At 51.9% G+C, this 27,222-nt stretch overlaps 1 protein-coding gene across 2 annotated transcripts in view; it reads left to right on the top strand.

Moving 5' to 3' along the window:
* The window catches only part of itfg1 (integrin alpha FG-GAP repeat containing 1), a 75,788-nt gene that overhangs the window by 41,450 nt on the left and 7,116 nt on the right, over nucleotides 1-27,222 (top strand). The window contains exons 11-15 of one of the 2 annotated variants that reach the window (XM_084681585.1): nucleotides 5,522-5,672; nucleotides 7,046-7,154; nucleotides 14,169-14,218; nucleotides 15,219-15,297; nucleotides 24,755-24,879. In XM_084681585.1, the coding sequence (XP_084537711.1) occupies nucleotides 5,522-5,672; nucleotides 7,046-7,154; nucleotides 14,169-14,218; nucleotides 15,219-15,297; nucleotides 24,755-24,879 (514 nt within the window). Of the gene's footprint in view, nucleotides 1-5,521; nucleotides 5,673-7,045; nucleotides 7,155-14,168; nucleotides 14,219-15,218; nucleotides 15,298-16,044; nucleotides 16,940-24,754; nucleotides 24,880-27,222 lie in introns of those variants that run through there. The other variant, XM_084681586.1, reaches the window with a different exon arrangement.

Below are 27,222 nucleotides of genomic sequence, written 5' to 3'. Positions count from 1 at the left end.
GTGTTGGGGGGTATTTCCAGAGTGTCTCCAGGACTATTTCTGTGTGTGTGATTGTCTTTCCGCCCAGGCAGTCCGCCCACCCACCCACCCACTCTGTCACACACTCACACACAGAGCCGCCATGCCTCCCCGCAGGCTTACACCCTTTCATGTGAAATGGTATCCACACCTAAACAGAACTCCTGTCGTCGGAGAGGTGTTGTAAATGTCAGGCTCACACACACACACACACACGCACACACACACATGCTCGAACACACTTGATCATATAAGTGGAGGAGTTTGTGGTGGCGGTGGCGGTAGTTATTTTTGGCACTAGGAAATAAGGTCACGGACGAGAAGGCTGATCCTGGAACAGTTATTCATACATCTGTGTATACTGTATATACACACACACACTTGCATATGTAGAAGAGGTCTCTTCTAAGTAGCCGAGGGAGGTCTGTTATCTAGTAGGACCCTCTCTGTGCACCATCTAATAAGATCCTCTGTGTGTACTATCTAGTAGGATCCTCTGTGTGTACTATCTAGTAGGATCCTCTCTCTGTGTGTACTATCTAGTAGGATCCTCTCTCTGTGTGTACTATCTAGTAGGATCCTCTCTCTGTGTGTACTATCTGGTAGGATCCTCTCTCTGTGTGTACTATCTAGTAGGATCCTCTCTCTGTGTGTACTATCTAGTAGGATCCTCTCTCTGTGTGTACTATCTAGTAGGATCCTCTCTCTGTGTGTGCAGCTCAATCAGTGTGCACCCCAGCCGTGAGCATCGCCGCTAGCTACGCTGTTGCTAGGCAATAGCCTCCCAGGGCTGTACTGAGGGATGGGTAGACAGAAGGAGCTGGAGCCTGCAGCCTGGTATACTCAGAACACAGTCCAAATGAAGTACTGGGAAGCCACTACAATGCCTGGTTGTTACTACAGAGATCCATTCCTTTTGGTGCTGTCAGACAGGATGATGAAGTTTCTAAAGCAGGCCTGGGAGGCATCGGGGCCTGGGTTAGGGGGTCTAGGATAGGAGTTCAGAGACCCATGGAAGAGAAGAGAGCACGTTTTTTTCAAACTTGGAAGGTGGGGGGGGGTTGTCCCATGCTATTACTGTTACCCACCATCCACCTTGGATGGAGTTGAACATAAGACCCCTGGCACAGTCGCAACACGGCTGTGACCAGACCCAGAGGGCATACTGCACGCGAGCAAAGCCCTTCGTGTTCCAAGAGGCGGTTATGTGGTTATGTAGCTGTGGTGCATAATGACCTGTTGACTTTTGAAAGGCAGGCAGGTGTTGTACACAGAGAGATAAACCCCTTCCCCTGTACATCTGTGTGTCGTCTCCCCCCCCCCCCCCCCCGCCCAACAGCTGTGGCAGGATGACCCCCCAGCCTCACAAAGCTCATTTATCAGCTACAGATTTGAGGATTTATAACACACACACACACACTCCCCCCACGCACACACACACTTCCTTTTCCACCCCCGCAACTTCTCTCTCTCTCGGTGGTGGATGGGGTTGGAAGCAGGAGCTGTCCCATCCTGCCTCTGTGTTCTGGTGTGTCAGCAGGCTGTCTGGAACAGAGGGAGAGGAGAGAGGGAGAGACAGAGAGAGAAAGAGAGAGAGGGGGGGGGAGGGGGAGGAGGAGGGGGAGAGACAGGCAGTCGGAGGATGTACTGATGGTGTAGGAGGTGTCGTGTCTGAAGCAGTGCTGTAGGAGACAGGAGGAGCACTGGCCCTGGCTGTGACAGGCCCTCACGTCTCTCCCTCCGTCTTCACCTCCTCCTCGGTCGCTTTCACTGTTCACTCTCACTCTCTCCCTCTCTCCTTCTCTTTATTTCTCTGTTCTATCTATCTTTCTCTTTCTGTTTTCCCAGAGAGAGAGAGAGAGAGAGAGAGAGAGAGAGAGAGAGAGAGGGAGGGAGGGGAGGGGGGGGGGGTGGAGGGAGGGAGGGAGGGAGAGGGAGAGAGATGGGGAGTGCGTCAGAGGGGTCAGCCAGTAGGCTCCTCATCAGTCTGACTGGGTCCAAGGCCTCCCCGACTTCCTGGTCCACAGGGACCAATTAGAGAGCAGCTACAGAGGATCTGGCACTGCGAGCTCCACCCCTAGCCCTCCCTCCCTCTCACTCCCATCCCCTACCATGACACCTCACCCTGGGCTCACCCAAACAGGCAAGCACCCCTCCACAAAGTCTGCTGTGGAGGTGCTGGCTGATGGATGGCTAATGGTATGTGTGGGGGGCGTGTATTGCTGTTGGACTTCAGATTGTTTTGGTGGGCTGGTCCTGTGTGTTCAGAGTGGTAATGATGAGTCCAGACTGCAGGCCCACTGCTGAAGCAGGCTGAGGTGAGGAGGGCTGTGCGCAGCATACTAGTGAGGGGAAACACTGCAGCTTAATCACTCAGCCGCAGTGGAACCTTCTGGAAGAGATCGAGTTCTGGACCGGGTTGTTTGGTCTTTTTATTTTTTGTGTTCCCGTTCTTCGGTCTCTTCTTCTTCCCTGTCTTTATTTCTTCCTCCTCCTTTCTCTCTCCGAGAGAGAGACAGAGAGAGACAGAGAGAGAGACAGGGAGAGACAGAGGGGGAGTTTGTGTAGGGGAGGGAGGTCGAGAGAAAGTAAGTGTTGGAGAGATTCAGCGGATGGGAGAGAGAGAGTTGATGACCCTGTCCTTTTGCTTGCCGTTGCGTCTCCTGTGGTGTCCCATCAGCTCTTTGAAGAGACGATGGCTGAAAGAGAATGCACCTACGCACACACACACACACACACACACACAAGTACACAGACACGCGTTCCCTTTCTCTCGTGGAAACACACAATCACACAAGTGGCCTCTGAAGTCTAAAAGTCTGAAATGGCTGTCTCCCTCTTCACTCACACACGCTCACACATACACACACACACAACGACACACCTTACAGACTGCGGCAATCTATATCTGGTGAAAGCAGATTGATGTTTCTCAGTCTGGCAGGTGATTGAGATGTGGGGCTGATTATAGGATTGGGGGGGCCAATCAGGGCAGGTTATTAGAGGATTCTAGACAATAGGCAACAGTTATGATTGGCTGGCCATGTCCCTGGGGAGGCTCTTCATCTGCAGCTGAAGGCTGCAGCCTTTCTTTTAATACGCCTGCATTTCTTTATTATTTATTCGTCTATGGATTGATTTATTTTGCTGAGCATCTGGAGCTAGCATGAGGGGAGCGGGCTCCTCTTCCCCCTCCAGTCCCCCTGGACTCTGCCCAGAAGGCCATGTTCTCAGGTTATCTGTGGGACCATTCGCACGGGACACGTTCCAAACCATTGTCTGCGAGATGAGGGCTGAGGCCAAGGCTGTGTTCCTTTTCCATTGTGCGCGAAGGTGTTGACAGGCAGACGGTGCCCAGGCATGAGATGGCCGGCCCATTGTTCAGCACCGCGCTGTGGCTCCCCCCAGGCTCCAGTCTGAGGGGCCGGCCCCTCCGGGGAGGCCGTTGTCTGCGTCGTCTTGTGGGAGAGAGGCCTGCTGGATGGAGCCCTCCACGCCTTCCACAGGACTGCAGTCCTGGTCCTACCCATGGTCAAGCGGTGTGAGATGGAGTATACGGCGAACCACCGGAGGTTTCTCACAGGTCTTTCTAAAACGTCCAAAGCGTTGCCTGGCAACCGGCAAAAAGTCCAGACGAAGTAGGGATGAAATGTTTACTGAGCGAGTAGATGTGAAGCAGGAACAAGTCCGAAGGCGTCCGCTTTGAACCCGGGCTACTGCCTGGCTCACCTGGCAGGGTGTGAGCCGGCCGTTGCCACGGTCACAAAGCGGCCACACAGTAGCCCCGCCCCCTTGGGCTCCTCCGACGCTCCGTCTGAAGACGGGCAGACAGGAAGCAGCTCATCCCAGCGCTCTCCATAAACGCTGCATTAGATCAGAGCCGCCAGGCAGGCTGAGATAGGTGGATTAGATGGAGCTGACCTTTAAACAGAGGCGTTTCGACAGTACACGTGTAATCACGCCGTCCCATCGCTGTAATCCACGCAGGCACGGAGCGGTGCCCGGGCAGACGGGAGAGCGAGGCTCGCCGTCGCAGACCCTGCTGGAGCGCTCAGGCCCACTTGTCAGTCAGGAAATGTCATCCGACCTGATGTTATTCTGATTCCACCGCCGTCAGCCACGACTTCACCCATCTGGGGGTAATTGGACGAGAGAGTTTGCGGTGTTCCGTGGTGTTCTGGTGTGTGCACGTGTGTGTGTATGTGTGTGTGTGTGTGTGTGTGTGTTTGCACGTGTGTGGTGGACGTGTGTACCACTGAGTGACAGGTTTGAAGGGTTTTAGTCCCAAGGTCGTCTTTAAGGTTGTGTGTGTGTGTGTGTGTTAGTGGAGTCTCCATCCTCTCCCACTTCATCTCCTTCTATCAGCGCTGTGTTCAGTGTGATAACAGCGTTTCCACGCAGTGGCTCATTTCTCATCTCTCCGTCGGGACGCACGAAAATGGAAACACACTTTTAGCACTTATTGTCTCCTCACAAACACACACGTGCGTGCACACACACACACACACACCTAGGCACGCACTCACACAACACACGTACAGAAACATACACCCCTGAGCACACACACACTGAGTTTCTATCAGTTTCATAGCCGGCGGTCCTCTCCAAACAGAACGCTCCCCTCGATGCGCAAGACATCTGCAGTCTGGAAAAAAACTGAAAGCGAGGGATGAAAAGACAGACAGGGAGAGAAAGAGCATTTTCACGCTGATTCTATTTATAGGCTGGCTCCTTTTCAGGTCGTCGTTCCCAGGGAGATCTGTGCAGGTATAGGGAGCTGTCTGGAACCCAAGCAGGTTTGCTTAGGGGAGTGAGGGACAGAGAGAGAGGAGGACAGAGGGAGAGAGAGGAAGACAGAGGGAGAGGGAGGGAGGGAGGGAGAGAGAGAAGGAGAGAGAGGGAGAGAGAGAGAGGGAGGGAGAGAGAGAGAGAGAGAGAGGTAGAAAAACACCTCTTCCCAGTGTTAGATTAGGAAATGGAAATTAATGTTTCACTCCTTGGCACCCAAGACTGTTGCGACCAGCCACAGCCCATGATCTCACCCACAGAACACATCCTCATCCATAGCCCACATCTTCATCCTCAGCACAGCCTCATCCTTGAGTCTCAGCCTCCTCCACAGCCTACAGCTCTTGTCTAATTGAACTGCAGTCAAACTGATATTAGTCTTTTCCTCTGGACCAGAATTACACAGCTGCTAATCGTCTGTGAGTGAAGTATCTTCATCAGCGCTCGCAAGCATCGCTATCCTCCCCTGATTGTTTGCGTGTGTCAGTGCTCTATGCGTTTGTGTGCCTTTGTTTACACCAGTGCAGTGTGCGTGAGGGTACTGCCTTCATAATTGAAGGTGTGTTATACACTGATGCAGAGCATTGTCCTCTGGGTAATGTAGTGTTTCAACAGACACTGGGTCTATTGTCTCAAGCTAATTATCAACTCTCATTCTCCCTCAGTAAGGTGTGTGTGTGTTCATCTTCTAACTCGCTCCTCCTCTTCTGTGTAGCGGCCAGCAGGCCTTCCTCCTGGAGAACATTCCGTGTAACAACGCCAGCTGCCAGGACGTGGGGCGGATGTTCCGGGTGCACTGGGACCAGTCAGACCTGGGGGCCATCCCCAAGGCTGCCGTGGCAACCTTCTTTGACATCTACGAGGATGTGAGTACCTTCTCCTCCCTGATCCTGTGTGTGCCTCCTCTCTCCTGGGTGTGTGTGTGTGCCTGTGTGTGAGAAAGAGAAAAAGACAGCAAGAGACTAGGTAGTCTGGCTGTAAATGGTCCTGTCACGATGCCCTCCCTCAGCTTCCCCTCCTCCAGATTACTGCGGCCGTCCTCTCTCCTAATCTAATCCCACCAGGGCCTCGAGGGAGGCATGCCAAGACGGCCGTGTCACTCTGGGGCACGGTGAGAGCAGGACGTCAGCCCTGCCCAGGCCCGCGTCCCGGACGCAGCACAGAGACGCAACAGGCTCTGACAGCCACAGCCCCGCTGTCTGTCCCCAAAAGACGCCCAATCAGTTTACATCTCTGCGTGTGTGTGTGTGCGTGATGTGCAGTGAGGATTGGAGTGCCTGGTGGTCTCCCCTACAGCTCTGCTGTAGAATCAAAGCTGGTTAGGGTGCGTCTCAAATGTCCTTTTTAATCTTTAAACAGACACACAGCCGTCAGCCCGCTCGAGACTCCCCATCTAGGACAGCTTACATCTAATTCCCAGTGCTCCTCCTCTCCCTGCCTCCTTTCTTCCTTCCCTCCCTGCTCTCCTTGCGTCCCTCCCTCCCTTCCATTCTCTCTCCCCCTCCATCCCTCCCTACCCACCCTCCCTCCATTCCTTCCCTCCTTCCATCCATCTGGCCCTCCATTCCTCCCTTCTCTCCATCCCTCCCTTTCACCCCTCCATCTCTCCATCCCTCCCTTCATTCCATCCTTCTTCCCTTCTCCTCCTCCCTGAGCATCCCTCCATCTCAGCCCCAGCATGTCTGGATGCCCTCCCCCCCCCACCTCTACACAGCCGAGTCTGCGTGTCGACACCCCACAGTTACACAGCCAATCAATGTGTTTGTTCTGCTCTGATTTATTCATGGTGTGGATTCCGGGGCCAATATGGCCTGCCTTTTTGTGTCGGCGAGTGAGTTATCCATCTCCCTATCTCTAAAGTTAGCTCATCTTCTCTAGAATTCCCTAACAGAAAGATGGAAAAAGAGAGAGAGTGACAGTGAGAGAGAGAGAGAGAGAGAGAGAGAGGAGATGGAAATGGAGACAGAGACAGAGACAGATAGATGTAGAGATGCTATAGATAGATACAATGACTGAAAGGGTGTGCGAGAGAGAGGCGGAGGGAGAAAGAGTGATAGAGAGATGAAAGAGCGGGGGAGAGGGGGATGGGGGGGGGGGGGGAGCGTTGAGGCCGGGTAATGGCGGATCAGTCCTCAGCCCATTAGCAGAATGAAATGCTACATCAGTAAGAGACAGCTCCGGAATGATCTTCCCCAGACACTGTCTTTTGTCCCTCATCTGTTTCCATTGCTCTTTGCAGGGCATATTAGACATGATGGTGCTGAGCCGGGCTGAGGGGACGGACGAGTTCCTCATCCACGCTCTGAAGAACAACTTTGAAGCCGACGCATACTTTGTGAAAGTGATTGGTGAGTTTGTTACTTGCGGGAGGGAATGTATGCATTTTGATGTTTTATGAAAGTGTGGACATTGCATTTGAAATTGTGTGTGTGTGTGTGGGGGGGGGGGGGGGGGGTGTTTAGAGGGGAAACAAGGTGTGTGTTTGTGTGTGTCTAATGTGTGTGTGTGTTCGCTTGTTATTTTTTTTGTTTGAATCACGCTCTTTGGCTGCTGCTGGCATTTGCTGCGTCAGCTAGCAAAAGTTAGCATGTCACCAAGCAAATTGGAGCAAGTGGGTTAGACAGACACTCACGCAATGGCACAAACATGAGAAAGAACTGTAAGGCATCCAACTCCCACAATCCTCCAGGTTCTCTGTTGGACTATTTTTCCATTGGTCCTGTGCGCCTCCCTATCTGCTCCCCCTTCTCACTGCAAACACTAGCTGGGGGGTCCTAGTGACAGGATGACATTTGGAAAAGCTGACATTTGCAAAGCGAAGTGTGTCCAGTAGAAAGCTGCTTTAATGCAGCCTAATCTCTCCTGCTGGGCCTTTAATTAAAGAGGAAGAAATAGCTCTCCCTCGCTCCCTCCTTCTCTCTCTCTTTCTCTCTCTGTCTCCCTCGATTTTTCCTGTTTCTCACTCTCTCTCTATGCCTGACAGCCCCAATAGTGGCAGGCTTTTATTTTCTCTCGTTAGTGAGCTTGAGTTGCAACTGCTTTGCAAAACACACACACACTTACACACTAACTCTCAAAGCCATGCATATCTTTATTCATATATCTCCACACACACACACACATCTTCATTGTCTCACACAAAAACACTCTCCACTCCTCGGACACTCGGGTATAGTACTGTAATTTTCAGACTATAAGGCGCACACTTATATAAGCCGCTGCAGCTAAATGTCTGTTGTTAGCTTAGCTGCTATCACAAAGAGATCAGCATAGAGATGTGGCAACGCGTAGCAATCATTTAACCACTTAACTGTGGTTATTTTTGAAAAACCTTGAAAAAGTGTGCACCGCTTGTGGCCGTTAGCTGTAAAAATCCATAGATTTTTCCATAGAATCCATAGATTAGCCGCACCGTTATATAAGCCGCAGGGTCGAAAAATGGGAACAAAGGTGCGTCTTATAGTCCGGAAATTACGGTAAGTTTGTCCCCTCCTGGTTTGTCAAATTTCACTCTCCCCACTAACGTTCTGATAGATAATGAGTGTTCTGATGCATGCACACACACACACGCTCACCCTCACTCACAGCCTGATGTTGTCAAGTGGGTGGAGAGGGAGGAAGCAGTCTGGGTAATTTACTGTGGATCTGAAAGTGCTGTGCGACCGCCTCTGCCCTCTCTCCTCCCTGCTGTGTCTTTCTACACATCCACGGGCGCCGTGCGCGCGTGCGTGCGTGTGTGTCTTCCAGAACACACCGTGTAAACCCACAGACATGCTTCCACTCAAAGCCATTTCCTCCTGATCTTCAGAGGCGCTCTGAGCTGGATGGATCTCCTCCTCTCACAGACTTGCCTCAGACCGTCACTCAGGCAACACGGCGCCGAACACGCTCTCTGACACCCACGTGCACGCTGAAACGCACGCGTACCTTTCATACTCTTACACACACACACTCAAACACACCTTCCTACGCACACACACAAAGAATATGAGGTACATTAGACACTCCCTTACTTACACACTCGAGCACTCACATCAACACACTGACTCACACACACGCTCACACACACACACACACCGTCAGATGTGTAACTGTTCCCAGCAGTGGCCGGAGCAGCTTCTTCCTTTCCAGCTGTTTCCCTCTTCCTCTTCCTCCTCACCCTCTTCCTCAAGCCTCCAGCATCAACACTGTAGACTCCCGAAAAGGATTATGGGAAATGTGTGGACAGACAGACAGTGAAGCACACAAGCTCCTGTCGGCAGTCATGGAGCAGAGGGCCGGCGACACAGGAGAGAGAGGTTGTCCATCTGAACATTTGAATCTATGGGGAGGAAAGAAAAATAACAATAATCACAAAATGCAAAAGGGTAAATCTCCATTCCTTCTCGGTGTACGGGGTGTGTTGATTGGACGCGTGTGGATGGAGGAGGAGCCAGCCTCCTGACCTCTCAGTTGTTAGTGACTGACATGGGAGAGGGCTGACAGGTCGACCCCCACCCTCCCCCCACCACCTCTGACCCCTAACAACCCCTCCCTGCCCCACCCTGTCACGTCGCTATCCTTCCCCGGAGCAGCCAAAGTAAGAGTTCCCCCGCGCCCAGTCCCTCCTGGGTGTGTATCGACCGCGGCCGTGCCGGTATTGACTTTGCGTCTGGCGCTTCGGCAGATGAAATCATAGAGCCGCCGTCCACAGAGAGGCGGGGCGGGGGGCTTCATGGCCGCGTTTGGCGCGGAGATCCGGCCCCCGACATCGATCTTCAGAAACTCATCTTCGAAAGGCGCCCCAGAGTTGCTACCGGATAACGGTTAACTTGCCTGTAACACGGCTAAGCCGTTGATGCGCCGCAGAGCTGACTCGGGGGTCAATATGTTTGATTGAGCCCGTCTGATGAGAGGGAACACACGGAGTCCCTGAAGTGGCAGCCCCGCCCCCGCGGCCGCCTGGGTACACCCAAGGCAAGGCTGGGTGCGTGTGAGGGGGCGGGGCTGCCGGGGGGAGGCGGAGCCTGACACACAGGGACAGCTCAGTTTACAGGAAGGAGTTTGTTTGTTTGTTTGCGTGCGGGTGTGGATGTGAGTGTGTGTGTGTGAGGGAGGGAGTGTATGTGTACCATTTGCTTGGTTTCATTAAATGTGTGTGTGTGTGTGTTTGTGTGGGTGCATGAGTGACAGAAAGAACTATATGAGCTGATTAGGCTCTTGCTCATTTATTAACATGCAGATTAGCTGCACAGAGAAGCATCTGCAGGCTTTGTTTCGTTCAGTCATTCACCACCTCTTCCTCTCCTTTCCTCTCTTCTCCCCTCCTCTCCTCTCCTTTTTCCCCCTCAGCATCCAACAATTTAATCCAGTTTTTAGAACCTATTGTTGTACTACATGGCTGCCCATGGTAACAACGTTATAGTTACATAGGAACTTTGATGGAGTTACACTTCATTATGTTTTAGCGGTAAAGTAACATTGGTCTTGGCTCTGGTGTGTGTGTAGTGTGTATGTGGTGTGTGTATTTGCTGTGTGTATGTGCTGTGTGTGGTGTGTGTGTGATGTGTGTGTGTATGTGCTGTGTGTTGTGTGTGTGTGGGCGCATGTGTGTTTGATGTTTGAGCAGAATGAAGGACAGCTCACAGCTTAATGACATTCATCCGATGCGACTCAAGACTTCCAACACTGTCTGAAAAGAGAGTGAGAAGACACACACACATCCGGCCGTCACACACACAGAACGGCATACACGATCTGTGCATACAGTCAAAGGCCATCTTTCAAGGACTTACTGCTGAATTGCTGCGGGCTTAAGTATGAAAAAGAGAACATGGAATTGTGTTTGCGATCTGTGTGTTCACCTGTGTGTGCGTGTGTGTGTGTGTGTGCACGCGCGCGTGTGTGTGTGTTATCTGTCAGCCATCCAGCCGGAGGTCAGCCGTGTAGCCGACTGGTTCAGCAGACCAGATTAGGCCCTTAAGAGTCAATGTCGAGGCGTTGCCCCCGGCGACCACTTAGCTGTCAGAGCACTCGGACCAGCCGACACCCCATTGGCTGTGTCGTTCTGAGCTCGAGGGCATGTTGACACGCTGACATGACATGTGCCGTCGTCATCACCCACCACCCCACTTTTGACATGCGCGCACACACACACACACACACACACTCACCCTGACTGTGACGTCACCGTCTGGCCTTGATGTTCCGTCATTGCGTGTGACGTGGCTGCCGTTTCCATGGTCCCCTGCGGGCGCCAGTCTTTTTATAGCTGATGAAGATGGGGAGAGACAGGCAGACGGGCCAGCGCACAGACAGCCAGGCAGAGAGACGGGCAGACGGGCCAGCGCACAGACAGCCGGGCAGAGAGACGGGCAGACGGGCCAGACGCAGCGACACAAAGACGCGCACATGCACACAGACAGGCAGACCAGGCGTTCTCCCTGTGCGTCCTCTCAGGAAGGGCTGAGGCTGCTCTCGCTGCATGTGTGTTCACGGAGAACGAGTGTCAAGAGTTCGCAGGTTGTTATTCTGCTCTGATGAGCAGGCCTGTTGCTACAAGGGAACATCTCTCATACACCCACACACACACACGCCAGTCCACACACACACACACACACACACACACATCAGCACGCAGGCGCACACACTCAGGAGGAAACGGCTTACTGTACCAGTTTACCAGATGCCCGGTGCCTTGGTTGGGAGTGTTTACCAACGGCCTGTTGACATCTACGTAAAGCCCAGACAAGCTCCGCCACTTCGCTGGCTCTCCGCGTTAGCGGCGTGTGAGCGTGTGTGAAGCCTGAGTTTATTCCTACACATTAGGCACACTGTAGGCCACCATGGGGATGCTTAGGGGGGAATTAGCAGAGCTGGAATGTGGTCGGACACCTGCTAACGCACACCCTCTGGGCCACTTAGTGCGGTCTGATGCACAGACCCCGTCTCGCACATACACTCACACACACACACACACACTGCGCGTGGTTGTGTGATGTATACAACCCGACAGATGCACACTCCAATCACACACACACACACACACACACGCTGACAGACATGAGGGACTGAGGAGCACATCAAGTGTATACTGACAGCCTTTCAGCAGGTCAGTGCAGGAGAGAGCTGGATAGCTGACGTCAGGCATCAGCCTCATCTCACCTCAGCCTGGCAAATATTTGCCGTGTGTGTGCGTGTGATGTGAGAGTGTGTGAGGGAGTTGGTCTTGTTCTCCTGGACTTGTAGCTATGTGAAGGTGAGAAGTAGGAAACATGAGGATGGGTGCAGCAGTCTGGGTTCTCAGAAATAAAACAAGGCTGGGATTAGTCTTTGAGAAGCAATGTCTTTTCATTTTTGAGCTACACCTTCAGACACACACACACACACACTGAGACACACACACACTGACTCACACACTCCCAGCCTCATCTACTTCCTGAAGCGGTGGCATAACAAGTGAGCTGTGAAGGACGCGCTATGCATGGCACAGTAGCGCGCGCTCTCTCTCTCTCTCTCTCTCTCTCTCTCTCTATGCCTCTCTCCCTCTCTTCCATCACATTATCTCTGTCTCTCTCTCTTCCCTCCCTTTCTGTCTGTCTCTCTCCCGTCGCTTCCTCTCTGCCTCTCTCTCTCTCCCCTCGCTTCCTTTCTCTCTTTATCTTTCGGACCCCTCTCCTCCACCATCCCTCACTCTCTCCCTTTTCGTTTCTCCCTCCCTCTCTCTCCCTCTCTCTCTCTCTCTCTCTCTCTCTCTCTCTCTCTCTCTCTCTCTCTCTCCCTCTCCCTCTCCCTCTCCCTCTCTCTCTCTCTCTCTCTCTCTCTCTCTCTCTCTCTCTCTCTCTCTCTCTCTCTCTCTCTCTCTCTCTCTCTCTCTCTCTCTCTCTCTCTCTCTCTCTCTGTGTCTCTCTCTCTCCCTCTCTCTCTCTCCCTCTCTCCCTCTCTCTTTCTCTCTCTCTCTCTCTCTCTCTCTCTCTCTCTCTCTCTCTCTCTCTCTCTCTCTCTCTCGACACCACCACCGCACTACACTACCCTGTACACCAGGGACAAGTTTATAAAGTGCCTGTGTCACCCCATTGATTGGATAGACTCATTTTTCTAACAATTGAACTACATATCCCAGCTCCCCCAGGTCCAATAACACCCCGCCTGCAGATCAGCTCTTGTGCAGTACAGTGGACCTATGGGACATGAACCGTGTCTGTTGCAATGGATTGTGATGGAACTGTACGCTGTTAGCTTTCTCAACCCCCTATGAAGGAACACATGACTCAGCTGTTACAGCACTACAGAGGGGAAATGGAATGGAATTTTAGGGTGTGTGTAAAACGAATGTGTCTGAAATAAGGTTTGAATTATAAGCTTCTATGTTTGTTTTTTAAGATACAGTTGTCGCTGTTCCAGGAAGGGGAAATAATTAAGTTGAGTTCAAAAGATTGTAAAGTGATAGCAGTGTTGGGGGATTGTTTATAGTAGGTCATCTGGAGGCATGAGTCAGCTGTGACTTGAGGGTGAATGCGTTTAATGATGCCCTGACTTGTTGCAGGAGAATCCTTGTCGCCTGAGAGGAAGGAGCTTGGGGACATTGGGTCATGGGGCTTGTTTCAGCTGTCACTGTATTGTGTTAGAAGAATGCCAAGGACTTGGAAGTTGGTCCTCCAGTATGACTGGTCCCAGAGCATTCTGTTTTGTAATGTACTGTACAGAATAAAGAATTAGTATTAATCCGGCATCTTGACTCTGATCCGCCGTGACCCCTCTGCTTGGCAAAGACACATCCAGATCCTAGCTCAACCCCATCTTCCAACACGAGGCATGTGGTCTAATCCCTATGACGTATCGATCTAGTCTCCTTCCTCCCCGCAGCCAACGTGTTAGCTCTGATCCTGCCGTTAGGCCAACCTCACTACCTCCAGGCCCCTCCCTGTGACTTATTGATCTACAGTGTCCTCGGTTTGTTGATGATATAAGTTTGGAGCTGGTTCTAAGTCGGCTCTAGCATCAGTATTCTCCTCCACTGCTCTCTCCAGTGATGAAAGCGAGCCCTTTTTAACACGGCCCACAGTGATTGTATCGACCAATCAGACAAAAGAGACATGGGATCAAAAAAACTGACTGTTGGAGGTCAGGTGGCACACACACCCACTCGCACGTCATCCCCCTTCTTCAACTTGTACGTCAATGTTTTTCTCCTTTTCTTTTTTCCCCTCATCCTTTCGGCATTTATCTTTAAAGAGTGAGCCTGTAGCAGAGGTCTGTAAAGCCTGAAATAGATGATCAAGTGATCTCTATTAATACTGAAAACAAGGCCATTTGGCTGGGCAAAGGTATATTGTGTGTATAAGGTCACAGTAACCAAACTCTTCTCCCTTCCTCCTCCACAGTACTCAGCGGCCTCTGCTTAGGTTCCAACGACTGTCCTCAGAAAGTCAAGGTACGAAACTGAGTCATCCCTCTCTCTCTCTCTCTCTCTCTCTCTCTCTCTCTCTGTGTCTCTCTCCCTCTCTCGCTCTATATCTCTTCTCTCTGTCTTTACCTCTCTCTTTCTGTCTACCTCTCTCTCTCTCTCTCTACCTCTCTCTTTCTCCCTACCTCTCTGTCTCTCTCCCTTTTTCTCTTCCTTCCTCAATCTCTCTCTTTCTCTCTATATATCCTTCCCTCTCTTCTCTCTCTCTCTGTGTGGCTCTGTGATCATCAGAGCCAGTGACAGACTGGGTATTGGAGCTGTCGCTGCGGTGACAGCCGCGCTAGTAGTCCTATTGTCATAGTGACAGGACCGGCTGTGGTCCTGTTGTCATAGTGACAGGTGTGGTTCTTGGCCTGTTGTCATAGTGACAGACGTGGTTCTCGTCCTGGTGTACAGCTACCTTGTTAGTGAGTCCTGGTGGTTGTTTTCCAAGTTGTTAATGTTGTTGTTGTGGTTCATAAGTGTGTGTGTGTGTGCGTGCGTGCGTGTGTGTGTGTGATGGATGAAAGCAACTTTTAGAACTGGGACTTTGTTTTTTTTTCTGTCCTCCTCCTTAAACGTCTCAAATCTATCACTCCTCGCTACCTCTTACCTCTGCCCCCATCTCTCTGCCCTCCTTTATCAAGCTCTTCCATCATCCCTGCCCTCCTGTCTTCCCTTGTTTTTGTTTTATTCTTGTCACTTGAAGTCAATTCCTCAATCACAATGTATATATTTTCTCTATCTAACTGTGTCCTGTATCTAACCGGGTCCTGTATCTAACTGGGTCGTGTATCTAACTGTGTCCTTTATCTAACCGGGTCCTGTATCTAACTGTGTCCTGTATCTAACTGTGTCTTGTATCTAACCGGGTCCTGTATCTAACCGGGTCCTGTATCTAACTGGGTCCTGTATCTAACTGTGTCCTGTATCTAACCGGGTCCTGTATCTCTAACTGTGTCCTGTATCTGCCTGTCTCCTCCTGCAGCCATTCGGGGTGAACCAGCCAGGCCCCTACGTCATGTACACCTCTGTGGACTCAAACGGCTACCTGAAGAATGCCTCTGGTGAGTTCACTGATGTACCAAGTAGCACACAGTACTGGGGAGTACCAGGGAGTGCTGGAGAGTAGGCTACTGTCTAAAGTGCTATATCAGCTGTATAGCATCAACACTCAGTTCTTTAGAGATCTGTGTGCTCTTGTATCAGAGTGGTTGGACTGTGGAACCGGTTCTACACAGACTCTGTGTCTTCTCGTCACTTATTATTGCAATACCAGATGTGTGTTAGTGCCCCTGGCCTGTTCCTGTCCCAGAGATGTCATTGAAGGCAGCCTGCAGGATCTTCCTGTCCCCCATCACCCCTCTACCACCCCCCCCACACACACACACACACACACACAATCCTCTCCAACACACACTTGAAAACACACACACATACACTGATCGTGTCGACAGATCACTTCCTGCTGGACAAGTGCATCATAGGTAGTGGATGGTGGTGATCTGGATTGGTTTCTGCAGAATGGGAGAGTTTGGAGCCATGTACTTCTCATCAGAGCTCAGAGAAAAGAGAGTGAGATCGAGAGAAGAGACGCCGTGTATTGGCTTGTTTTCTCGGTGCAAGTAAAGAGGCTGGATGAAAAGAACTGTCCGTCCACAGAAAGGTTACTGTGCGAGGGCTTAGTGAAGAGGAGGGAGAAAGAATGAGCTTCTTTCAAAGATGTGTGTGCGCACGGCTGACAACCTTTGTGTGTGCGCGCGTGTGTCTGATGTGTGCAACTCCGTAACCCTTAAGGTCTCCTAATCCAACAGGACAGTCCTGTGTGCTTCTAAAGCCCCCAACACAAAGAGCAGCTCTAATGACAGCAGCACCTGTGGAGTGGGGCGCCGCCAGCCTGGGGCTCCACACTGGGCCCTCATGGACCCTCCAACAGCCCCCCTGCTCAATAAGCTGCTCCCGCTAGGTCACCGCCTGCCCCCCGTCTGAAGACAAGCTCTCCAAATGAAGTTCACTTGCTCAAGACACGTCTTTTGACATTTGTGTGGTGAGAAATGTAAGCATGTTCTCGTGAACTGAAACAAAATTCAACCACACCTGATTCAGTGAGTCAACTGGGAAGCAGAGGGTTGGCGTGATGAGGTGGAGGGGGTAGGTTTTTGGCAGAGGACAGGACAGATGGGTGGAGTTAATGCCTGTGCTCCCACTGGCAGACTGCAGGCTGCTAGAGGTGGCAGGCCCATCTCCCAATATCATTACTGAAACGCACCGCCGGGTTGAAATGACTGAAGGCAGATAACTGAGAGTAATGAGGTCCGACATTCCCAGATGAAATAGCGGAATTCTGTCTCGAAGAAAACTCCTTCCTCTTGCAAACGAGCTCTTCTGCTGAGTGGAGTGGAGAGAATAGATGAGGGAGGGGATGAGAAGAGAAGAGTGGAGAGTAGAAGATGGGGGAGGTTAGGCGAGGGCGATGGCGAGAGACCCCCTGGCGGGCTGCTCCAGGACCACCTCCACACACCTCGCCCCTGAGACAGGAGGTCGGGACCAGGAGAGGCAGGGGGAGATCCGGCCCTGGACCTGCCCCTGGACCTACCCCCTACCAGCGGCCCTGTGGACAGCACCTGGCCAGTATGGAGCCCAGGGATCTCCGGGTAGAGGCTGGAAGGAGACAGGTAGCTCTCTGTCTGGGGGAATAGAGGCCCGCCATTGGGTCTGCCAGTGAAATTCCCCTGACCGCTCATTTAGCTGCTGTAAAGGGTGCTGAGGGAGCGGTGTGTGGCGCGTGGCGTGTGCCGGCTGATTTAGAGTGTATTTATGCTGTGGCTGGGGGGTGGGGGGGGCGAGAGGGGAGACAGCTAGACTGCCACAGATGAACGAGTGAGCACACTGTCTCTCCCTCTCTCTCTATCTCCCTCTCTCTCTCTCTCTCCGTCTCTCTCCTTCTCCCCCTATTGGGATTTCAACGATCTTCACTTACCCTTCACACACCGCACACACAATCCGTGCACACACATACTCACACGCACATCCTTCATGCACAAGAAGAGAAGATGATTTGAAATGATGGAGGTTTGAAAGAAAGTGGGTTAATGTACATACATGTGGAAGAGAGAGAGAGAGAGAGAGAGAGAGAGAGAGAGAGAGAAAGAGAGAAAGAGAGAGGGGGGAGAGAGAGGGGGGGGAGAGGGAGAGAGAGGGGTGGACTGAACATACAGGCGACAGGGTTAGGATCAACATTGCGAAGAAGAACTGGGTCAGAGAAGCACGCACAACCATTTCTCCTGACACACACACACACACTTGGACCCTCATTCTGGATGAGTGATGTCCCTGTCACAGGGCTGTGTGCTGGCAGTTGATGGTGCCCTGGGTGGGTCTCCCAGGTACAGGTCAGTGATGATGATGGTGCCCTGGGTGGGTCTCCCAGGTACAGGTCAGTGATGATGATGGTGCCCTGGGTGGGTCTCCCAGCTACAGGTCAGTGATGATGATGGTGCCCTGGGTGGGTCTCCCAGCTACAGGTCAGTGATGATGATGGTGCCCTGGGTGGGTCTCCCAGCTACAGGTCAGTGATGATGATGGTGCCCTGGGTGGGTCTCCTAGGTACAGGTCAGTGATGATGATGGTGCCCTGGGTGGGTCTCCCAGCTACAGGTCAGTGATGATGATGGTGCCCTGGGTGGGTCTCCCAGCTACAGGTCAGTGATGATGATGGTGCCCTGGGTGGGTCTCCCAGCTACAGGTCAGTGATGATGATGGTGCCCTGGGTGGGTCTCCCAGCTACAGGTCAGTGATGATGATGGTGCCCTGGGTGGGTCTCCCAGGTACAGGTCAGTGATGATGATGGTGCCCTGGGTGGGTCTCCCAGGTACAGGTCAGTGATGATGATGGTGCCCTGGGTGGGTCTCCCAGGTACACGTCAGTGATGATGATGGTGCCCTGGGTGGGTCTCCCAGGTACAGGTCAGTGATGATGATGGTGCCCTGGGTGGGTCTCCCAGGTACAGGTCAGTGATGATGATGGTGCCCTGGGTGGGTCTCCCAGGTACAGGTCAGTGATGATGATGGTGCCCTGGGTGGGTCTCCCAGGTACAGGTCAGTGATGATGATGGTGCCCTGGGTGGGTCTCCCAGGTACAGGTCAGTGATGATGATGGTGCCCTGGGTGGGTCTCCCAGGTACAGGTCAGTGATGATGATGGTGCCCTGGGTGGGTCTCCACACCAACAGTGTCCACCAGCCCCACCAGTGGTGTCAAACCTGCTGGACATGGTGAAGGACACACACACACACACACACACACACAGATAGACAAACTCAGATATGATAGACACACACAAACACACAAACAGACAGACACCCACAGATAGACAGACCTACACACGCCCAGACAGACTCAGGAAAACAGACCCTCACATACACACAGGTAGGCAGACACCGTACAGACAGAATGGCAGCCAGCCAAGCAGCAGGCTGACATCTGGTGTTGTGTAGAGATGCAAGAAGGCAGCATCAGCCATCGTGGAAGCAAGCATGTGTGGATCGATTCCAGGACCCAGGCGATCTCCATCACACTCTCTCCTGCTGGAAACCCCTGAACCATCCAACAGAATATTAATGTGTGTGTGTGCGTGTGTGTGTTTGTGTGCGCGTGTGTGTGTGTGACAACAATGGAGAACGTGTGAGAGTGCAGTTGATCTCTGTTGCTATTCCTGTGCTTGTCCATCTGAACCTCTCACCCCCTACTCTCACCTTTATTCACCCCCCCACCCCTCTTCTCCTCTCCTTCCCCCTCCTCTTCCCCCTCCTATACCCTCTGGAGGGGTGTGGAAGAGTAGTTTTAGCCTGTATGATTAGATTAGCATGTATGTGTTTGCATGTGTGGAACAGTAGTTTTACAGTACAGCGTGTGTGTGTAACAGTAGTTTTACGGTGTGTGTGTGTGTGTGTGTGTGTGTGTGCGTGTGTGTGTGTGTGTGTGTGTAACAGTAGTTTTACAGTGTGTCCCGGAGGTGGTTCAGGCTTACTAAGCAGGTGAGATTGATCACCCTGGCCCGTGGTACTGACAGAACAGAACCTCATTATGGACTACTATTCAGTACTGTGGGAGACACATACCACACACACACATGCACACACACTAGGGAGCTGAAGACAGAGGGCTTTGGGGGGGGGGGGGGACTGGGAGAAGAGAGAGACAAACAGACTGGTATCTTCCATCTCACAGATACTCATAGAAACATGCTGAATGGTATCTTATGTCCTTGGCACTCATCAACCCTGTTCATGAGATCTCCCTTATTGTTCTGTTGACTCCAATTACACCATGTTAGTTCTTTCAGCATTTACTCTGCCTTGACAATCCTCCAGTGTCCTCTCTCTCTCTCTCTCTCTCCCCCTTTCCTTTCTCCCTCTCTCTCTCACTCCCCCCTCTCTCTCTCTCTCTCTCTCTCTCTCTCTCTCTCTCTCTATCTCTCTCTGTCTCACCCTCCCTCTCTCTCTCTCTCTCTCTCTCTCTCTCTCTCTCTCTCTCTCTCTCTCTCTCTCTGTCCCTCTGTTTACCTACCCTCCTCTGTCTGTCTGTCTCTGGTGGTGAGGTCTTTGGCAGGGAGGAGAGGTGAAGGAAGGATCAAACACAAGCAGCTACAGTCTGGAACATGGATCTTCTGCATACCTTTTAGACAAATGTGCAGAGGTTTGTCATCGACTTTGTCCAGCGCGCACACACACACACATACACATACTCAATCACTCACAAGGAGCCTGACAACTAGACAGATGTGTCTGTCTGGAATTTTATATACATATATATATATATATGTTATATATTTTTAGCCCCTCTTTCACACAATCTCAACACACACACACACACCCTGTGCTCGTTGCATGTAGACGTTAAAGGGCTGAGGTTGTGTCAGTAGTGTCAGGCGCAGGTGTAATCAGAGCAGAGCCGACCAGCTGGAGATACAGGCAGGCTTATTATTGATCACAGCTTTGTTTAGTCCCTAAGCCTTCCGTCCTCCTCACCTTCTCCCTGCCTCCCTGCCTCCCTGCCTCCCTGCCTCCCTGCCTCCCCACACCCAGAAGGGGAAACAAGGCTCGTCTGTGGAGGAGAGACCAGAGCAGACAGGGATCACTGCTGCTCTGGCTCCACTCAACGTCCGTCTATCTGTGGGCCCGTCTGTCTGCTTCCGCCTACGTCTACACTCCTCCTGCCCTCTTCTCTCCCTTTCCCGCTCTTCTCCTCCCCTGCTCTCTCTTTTCGTCTCCCCCCCCATCCCCTGTCTCCCCCTCTCCTCTCCAGGTGACAGACAGAGGATGTCCACACCTCTGTAGAGTTGTGTTTGTATTCTGTCCTCCTCCTGATAAGACCACAAGAGGGATAGAGCCCTCTGGGTCTGTCACTTATCTCCCCCTCTACACACACACCCACACACACATGCACACACATGCAGACACACACCTTTCCCCACCAATCAATGTCTGGAGCTGACACCATTGTGTGGCTGTTGATGGCACCTCTTCCGAGTTTAGCTGTGCCACAATATATTTGTGTGTATGTGTTTTTTTACGGGTTATCATCTGTGTTTACCGCCGTTGTTGGGTGTGTCTGTGTGTATGTGCGCGCCTCCATGCGACCTCGCCTTCACGGCCACATTAATTCCTTTTATCGCCGTGGTAATACTTGGTCAGGACAGAGGACGGTTTCTATAGCGACGGATGCTAAGCTTCTCACAGCCGACAGGTTTGTGAGACGTTCTGCCAGGGAGAAAGATGGAGGTGGAGAGAGGGACGGGAGGGAGAGGGATGGAGAGAGATATGGAAAGCCTGAAAGAGCATTGCAGAGTGAGGGAATTTGAAAGAGGAACAGAGAGCAATAGAGAGATGGAGAGGGAGGGAGCGAGAGAGGGTGAGAGAGATGCAGGCAGAGGGAGAGAAAGAGAGTGAGGGAGAAATAGAGATAATGTTTTCCTTGTTTTCCTGACTATGTGAAGCTAATTGAGATTTTGTAAAGCTTGTGTGTGTGTGTGTGTGTGTGTGTGTGTGTGTGTGTGTGTGTGTGTGTGCTTCAGGCCAGCACATTGCTGCTACACAGCTCTGGCTGACCGTTGCAGATAATGTTGTGTTTAGCATAATTGAGCTGTAAAGGGAAATGACTGGATTGTTAAGATTCTCACCAGCCGTTTCCCTGAATGTTTTCCGTTAATTCAACCCCGTGTGTCCATGGACAGTCTGATAATGCCCCATTAGCAGACCAGGTATGTTTTAACCGTGTGGAGCACCCTGTTTCTCTCCAGCCATTGTGAGCCAGCCATGAATGCTAGTCTGAGTGTGTGAGTGGAGCGTGGTGGTAGATCCACACGGGAGGGCCAGTTTCCTCTGGTCTCCCCCGAGGACAGTGGCGTGAAGAGCATCTGGGACTCCATTATGGCTCTGCAACATCACCAGGAGCCCTGGTCTGTCCCCCTACTTTCTACAGGGAAGTGTCGAGTCAGTCTCAGAGCCACACTCTAGTATGCACACACACACACATGCACACCCGCACACAGTCACACATCCTAGGTCTGGAGTGTGCCTGGGAGAGACTCTCCTGTGTTTCTTGGCTGGAGCTGTGCTTTTGGGTTAGTCATGGGGGTTAAACCATAGTTCTCCACTGTTGGAAAGAAATGAGGTTCCTCTCCTCTCTGCTCCACCACTTCTCCACTCACTCTCTCTATCCCTCCGTCCATCCAGCCCTGCATCTCTCACTCTCTCACGCAGTGGAGCAAACACTGCTAGTTTGATGTTCTGACTCAGGCTTTTGCTGTGTGTGTGTGTGTGTGTTTTGGTTCTTGGGAGTTAAAGGTTGCTGACTCTCTGGCTGTGATCACTGAACTCTGTTCCTGGTGTTGCCACACAGCCAATACTACAATACATGCTGAATGTGTGTGTGTGTTCATGACCACATACTGCACAAACAGTGACACATGGCGACGCGTGTGTGTGTGTGTGTGTGTGTGCATATGCCCAATTCTCCTGGATCTGTTGGGCTGCTTTGCTGGCTCCCTGTTTGGAATCCTCTTTGTCTTCTAAGAGAGGGATTGTGCGTTTGTGGGGGGGGGGGGGTGAATTTTTTTATGTGTTTAATGTGTGGTATGCAAGTGTGTACATGTATTGTGTGTGTGTGTGTGCTCTAAGAAGGGGATTGGAGGCTCTCAGTGCTGTGTGCTGAATGGAGGATTCTGCCAGGGTTTATCTGCTGCTGGACTGGACAATGGCCACACACACACACACACACACACACAAGATATGGCCACGCACACTCACAACACATCACACCATTTTGCATTAGCCAGCCTCCCGACCTAGTGTGTGGCAATGTGGCAGTTTTCCAACCATGCAGCCAACCTGCAGAGTAACCCTGTAACCCCCCCCCCCCACCACCACCACCACCACCACTCATCCCACCCCTTGCAACACTTCCAGAACCAGCCAGCCTCTAGCAATCGACAGCTAGTCCACTATGAGGATATGGTTAGAGGAGACCAGAGAATCTGAGGCAGAGGAAGAGGAAAAGTGAGAGGGGGAGAGAATAAAATAAGAGAGAGGAGACAGGAGTGTGTGTGTGTGTTTGTCTTTACTTCATACATTATTACCTTGATACGACAGAGATGACCTTTTAAATCATGCTCTGGCCTTTACACTGAGGGAGGTGTTTGTGTTTCTCTGGGTTCATCATTTGTTTATATTATGCACATGCAATGTAATTGTTTCTGTGTGTGTGTGTATGCGTCCCTGTGGATGTGTGTGGATGTGCATGCGTGAGAGAGAGAGAGTCAGAGAGAGAGAGAGAGAGTCAGAGAGAGAGAGAGAGAGAGAAGAGAAAGAGAGAGAGAGAGAGAGTCAGAGAGAGAGAGAGAGAGAGAGAGAGAAAGAGAGAGAGAGAGATGTGGAGGTGTGCAGAGTCAGGCTGACCCAGTTTAAATGACCTGACTTGAACTGCCTAAAACCCAGAGGACTAGCAGGCCTCTGGTCCTGTTCTCTCCCTCCCTCCTTCTTTATTCTCCATCTCCTTCTTTATGTCCTCTATCTCCCTCTTCATCCCCCTCTCCTTCTGGCTCTCTCTCTCTCTTAATCTGTACCCCTCTCTCTTCTTCCATCCTCTTGTCCTCCCTCTTCATCCCCCTCTCCTTCTGGCTCTCTCCATCGCTCTCTCCTTCTCTACATTATTCCATCCCTCTCCATCTCATCTCTCCTTCTCCATCTCTCTCATCTTTCTCCCCTCCATCTCCGTCTGCCCCTTCTTCTCCTCGGCCCCTGTGTATCTCGGAGGATCATTACAATACACCATTACATGGTTTTACCTGAAATTACAGTCTGTGAAGGTTCTTTCTGCTCCTTTGTCCAAGTCCCTGGGAGTCGATCCCAGCGAGAGGCCTTATTTAGACGAGCGAGCATCTTTCACTGATTGACGCAATTACCAAGATTACAGGCACCGCTATTATGAAGCTTCGGAGTGACACACAGTGCCGCAGTAATATGATACTGGGAAAGGTAGTATCAGGACTAGGTTTGGTTACTTTAACAGCAGAGCTCCTTCAAGAACATTCTGTAACATATGGCTTTGTGTGGCCATGATAGGAAAGAGAGCTGGTTTTCATTCTCATCCAGCTTCCACAGTGAACCCTCCCAAGATGGAGGCTCCTGTCCATTACTCTGTGGATCAACGTGTAACCTTTCAGACCTGGTTTCATGATGGGATTGACCGTCAGTTGGCTCTCTCATCTGTGATTCAAGAGACTGACATAGATCAATGTCTCTGGTTACCAGCAGACACCCGAAAGGCCCAGGGTTAACATGCTGTGTAATGTAGAGTTCATCCATCTGTAGCATGTTGTGCTTGTTTGGTTTTGTATCTGTATTTTTTTGTATCGGTATGGACTCCGTATCCCAACAATCCCTTCGTGTTCCTGTGTAAATAGAGAAGAGATGAGTGGTTCCGGGAGATGCAGTCCGTTCGTATTTATCCTGATGTGTTGCCGTGAGGCTGGTCTTTGTTGACCGTAAAGCAGTTGATTTACATTGGCTGCGCTTGGCAGGAGTCTGAGCGTGGGAGGGGGGAGGAGAGTGACTCAGGCCTGGGGAGAAAGTGAGGGATGGAAAGGAAGGACTGAGAGGGCTTATCTGGATCATGGTGTGATGGTCTGATTTGTGTCTTTTTACGGGGGTTGTTTATGACGATGGATGTCTAATGGCACCGTTGTTGTTGTGTTGTGTCCCACTACCCCACCCTCTCTCTATCATTCTATCTCTCTCTCCCTCTCTCTCTCCCTCTCTCTCTCTCCCTCTCTCACTTGCTCTCTTTATACATGCTTTCCCCCCCATCCTTCCCCTCTTCCTCACTCTCCATCCCCCTCTTCCCGCCTCTCATCATTCCTCCCCTCTCTCTCTCTCTCTCTCTCTCTCTCTCTCTCTCTCTCTCTCTCTCTCTCTCTCTCTCTCTCTCTCTCTCTCTCTCCCTCCCCCTCCCCCTCTCTCCGTGCAGCGGGCCAGCTGAGCCAGTCGGCCCACCTCTCCCTACAGCTGCCCTACACCGTGCTGGGCCTGGGACGCAGCGCCAACTTCCTGGACCACCTGTACGTGGGCATCCCCCGCCCTCCCGGACACAAGGTGAGGGCAGGGGGGACTTAGTAGGGAGGGGTGTAATACAAGCTGGAGGAGGGTATGGATGCTAGATGGGGGGGGGGGGGGGTTTATGGAGGGGGGGGGCCGGACACAGAGGAGCAGGTCAGGAGGGGGGGGGGGGTTGGTGTGACACCATGTCTGGCAGGGAGAGACACCACGAGACCGTCTCCACTTACCAGTCTGTGGGACCAGGAGCCCCTGAGACCTCCCCTCCCGTAAGCTCCCTCCCAAGACCATCTTTTCTCCCGTAAGCTCCCTCCCAAGACCATCCTCCCTCCCGTAAGCTCCCTCCCGAGACCATCCTCCCTCCCGTAAGCATGACAACGGCTACATGGTACAGCCCCTTCCTCTCCAATCCCATCGTTTCAGAACAACATTTGAAACTGCTTCACTAAAAAAGACACAAAAAAAAAGAAAAAAATACATCCTAAAAAAGCAATCCACATCTGAACGCAGTGTTGGGCTTGTGACCCCTGTCACGTGATTGAAGGTAGGTGTGTGTGTGTCCCCGGTAGCTAGAGTGACGCCTAGCTCCCATGGCACACTGTCAATAATTCATCCGTCTTCATCTCTCTCTGTGTGGCAGCGTCAGTACCTAGAGCCTCAGTCTCAGCGAGGAGCCACAGCTGTCTGTCGCCCCCGCTGTCTGTGCCACGGGGACCAACGTGCGTTTGAGAGGAAGCGTTTTGCCTGCTTCCTCCACGGTGCTCCCCCGCCGCGTTTTTTTTGTGGTTGTTACTGAACCGGACTGGCGGATTCCCTCCCACCCGTCGGTGTACACGGTGGAAGCGAGGTCTTCATCCAAGCAGATTAGACTTGCAGATTAGATTGCCGCACTTCTGCACTCTGCGAGGGTGCACACTCTTTTTCTATCTTTTCATTCTCTCTCTGTCTCTGTCTCTCTCTCTGTCTTTCTCTCTCCTGCTCTCTCTCTACCTCCCCCCTTGTCATGTTGTCCCACTGTGCCCCTTTGTGTTACGCCAGGAAATATTTTCCCCTCACAAAGCCTTGCGTTGCTCTACAAAGAGCCCGCTGAAACCTTTATGATCCTTCTCATTATGCTGAGACGCTCCGTCCTCCAGGGGCCTGAGGACGGCTGCTGTAGCAGCCCAGTTACTAAAGGAACCTGGAATTACTGGCAGAAGTGGCAGAGTCTCCACTGGGGACAGTAGGCGAGGCTTCACAGAGACTAGTGCCAGATACTCATTTCCTGCTTAAGCTCCCAGCCTCCAGTTTACATTTAGTCCATTTAGGTTTGAACCCCTCCCTCGTCTACCAGGGTGAAGTTTAAGATGAGTCCTAGTCCCCCAAGCCTAGCCCCAGCCCCAGTCCTAGCCGTAGCCCTAGCCTCTCTGTCCTCTAGTGCTGGCCCCTGTTCAACCCACCCAGATAAGGCTAAGGAGGTATTGAAGGTGAAAAGAGAAGACTGCATTGTGCGCCATTTCTCTGTCCTTCGCCTCACTTATCACGCTCCCAGGAGAAGGCACTGCTGCTCTCAAGGCTTACTTCACTAATCAAGCTCCCTCTCTTCTCTCCTTGTCTTACTCGCACGCTCGCTTCTCTCCGCTCACAGTCTACTGCTCGCCTGAGAGAAACCTTGCTTCCCTCTGCCAGACTTCTTCAAACCTTGCTCATCTCTCTTTTTTTCTCTCTTTCCCCCTCTCTTTCTTCCTCTTATGTTTCCCCTCCCTCCCTCGGTCTCTTTCCCTCTCTTCTCCCTTTCTCCTTCGATCTTTCTCATCTACCTTTCTCCCTGCCTCTCTCTTTCTCTCCGTCTTTCTCTCTGAGTCTCTGGGCTTGGAAACAAAGATGCTCTCCGAAGAAAACACTTTTCTCGTCCTAACAACCAATCTGCTCCCAGCCTATAGCTCTCAGTGTCACCAACCCTCCCTGTCAGTCATGGAGTCTGCACAAGTCTGAACCTAGGAGGGCAAACCGGCGCTAATCAACAAACTGATGGGGCTGTACCGGTACTGTATCAGCAACAGTGGAATGTTCTACATCTCACATTTCATTCCCCTCCCATGTCAGCCTAACTATCCTGGGATACCTGACAGTTCTCAGTGCCTATAGGTTCCATATGCACAACACACGCATACACACACCAGGGGAACCCTCTCAGCGAATGGGGTGGGGCTAGACCGAACATTGTGTGAGCGAGCCAGTCGCGCTAGAAGGTGTGGTGGTCTCCTTATTACTGCTCATTTGTCTACCACAGCCGCCTGCCTCCTGTCTTAAACACAGCCCTTAAAATAGCTCCTCCACCATCCAGAGCCCGCCTCGACCGCGGGAGCTCGTTAGACTGCCGCTCTGCTCCAGGAAAATACT

This window comes from Hypomesus nipponensis, chromosome 19 (assembly GCF_054491055.1).
Source record: "Hypomesus nipponensis isolate SF chromosome 19, ASM5449105v1, whole genome shotgun sequence".
Lineage (NCBI taxonomy): Eukaryota > Metazoa > Chordata > Actinopteri > Osmeriformes > Osmeridae > Hypomesus > Hypomesus nipponensis.
This window is presented reverse-complemented; position numbering and strand designations above follow the sequence as displayed.